Source organism: Coturnix japonica, unplaced genomic scaffold (genome assembly GCF_001577835.2).
Source record: "Coturnix japonica isolate 7356 unplaced genomic scaffold, Coturnix japonica 2.1 chrUnrandom458, whole genome shotgun sequence".
NCBI classification, from domain to species: Eukaryota; Metazoa; Chordata; class Aves; order Galliformes; family Phasianidae; genus Coturnix; species Coturnix japonica.
This window is the reverse complement of record NW_015439872.1, coordinates 194,537-196,254: the sequence shown is the minus strand read 5'-3', so window position 1 is coordinate 196,254 and position 1,718 is coordinate 194,537. Positions and strand designations below refer to the sequence as shown.

General features: G+C 47.4%; 1 protein-coding gene across 1 annotated transcript in view; it reads left to right on the top strand.

Annotated features, from left to right (window-relative positions):
• Positions 1 to 6: 6 nt before the first annotated feature.
• Positions 7 to 1,718, top strand: part of LOC107307000 (transcription factor 4-like) — a 29,827-nt gene continuing 28,115 nt past the window's right edge. The window contains exon 1 of the mRNA XM_015850429.1: positions 7 to 51. Coding sequence (XP_015705915.1) covers positions 31 to 51 — 21 coding nt within the window. The 5' untranslated portion in view covers positions 7 to 30. The remainder of the gene's footprint in view (positions 52 to 1,718) is intronic.

The window sequence follows — 1,718 nt, the reverse complement described above, 5'->3', positions numbered from 1 at the left end:
GTCGCGGGGACGGCTTATGGGGTCGGCTTGATGGCGAGGCATACGGTCATGGTGAGTTCTATGGGGTTTTATAGGGTCTATATGGGATTTGGGGTCTTATAGGGTCGCTATGGGGTTATATGGGATTTGGGGTTTTATAGGGTCGATATGGGGTCGATATGGGGTTATATGGGGTTATATAGGGTCTATATGGGATATGGGGTCGATATAGGGTGGGTATGGGGTTATATAGGGTCGATATAGGGTCTATATGGGATATAGGGTCGATATAGGGTCGATATAGGGTCGATATAGGGTTGGGGTGGGATATGGGGTCGATATGGGGTCGATATGGGGTTATATAGGGTCGATATGGGATATGGGGTGGATATAGGGTCGATATGGGGTTATATGGGGTCGATATGGGGTTATATGGGGTGGATATGGGGTCTATATGGGATATGGGGTCGATATGGGGTTATATAGGGTCGATATGGGGTCTATATGGGATATAGGGTCGATATAGGGTCGATATGGGGTCGATATGGGGTTATATAGGGTCTATATGGGATATAGGGTCGATATGGGGTTATATAGGGTCGATATGGGGTCGATAAGGGGTTATATGGGATTTGGGGTGGGATATGGGGTCGATATGGGGTTATATGGGGTCGATATGGGGTCTATATGGGATTTGGGGTCGATATAGGGTGGGTATGGGGTCTATATGGGATTTGGGGTGGATATAGGGTCGCTATGGGGTCTATATGGGATATAGGGTCGATATAGGGTCGATATGGGGTTTTATAGGGTCTATATGGGATATATAGGGTCGCTATGGGGTCTATATGGGATATGGGGTCGATATGGGGTCGATATGGGGTTATATGGGGTCTATATGGGATATGGGGTCGATATGGGGTCGATATGGGGTTATATAGGGTCGATATGGGATATGGGGTCGATATGGGGTTATATAGGGTCTATATGGGATATGGGGTCGATATGGGGTTATATAGGGTCCATATAGGGTCTATATCGGATATAGGGTCGATATGGGGTCGATATGGGATATAGGGTCGATATAGGGTGGGTATGGGGTCGATATAGGGTCGATATGGGGTCAATACGGGATATGGGGTCGATATGGGGTTATATAGGGTCGATATAGGGTCGATATGGGGTTATATGGGGTCGCTATGGGGTCTATATGGGATTTGGGGTCGATATAGGGTGGATATGGGGTCGATATGGGATATAGGGTCGATATGGGGTTATATGGGGTCGATATAGGGTCTATATGGGGTTATATGGGATTTGGGGTTGATATGGGGTTATATAGGGTCGATATAGGATCTATATGGGGTTATATGGGATTTGGGGTGGATATGGGGTCGATATAGGGTTGATATAGGGTCTATATGGGATATAGGGTGGGATATGGGGTCGATATGGGGTTTTATAGGGTCTATATGGGATTTGGGGTTATATAGGGTCGCTATGGGGTTATATGGGGTCGATATGGGGTTATATGGGATTTGGGGTGGATATGGGGTCTATATAGGGTCTATATGGGATATGGGGTCGATATGGGGTTATATAGGGTCAATATGGGGTCGATAAGGGGTTATATGGGATTTGGGGTGGGATATGGGGTCGATATGGGGTTATATAGGGTCGGCCGGTAACGGGGTCGCGGGGACGGCTTATGGGGTCGGCTTGATGGCAAGGCATACGGT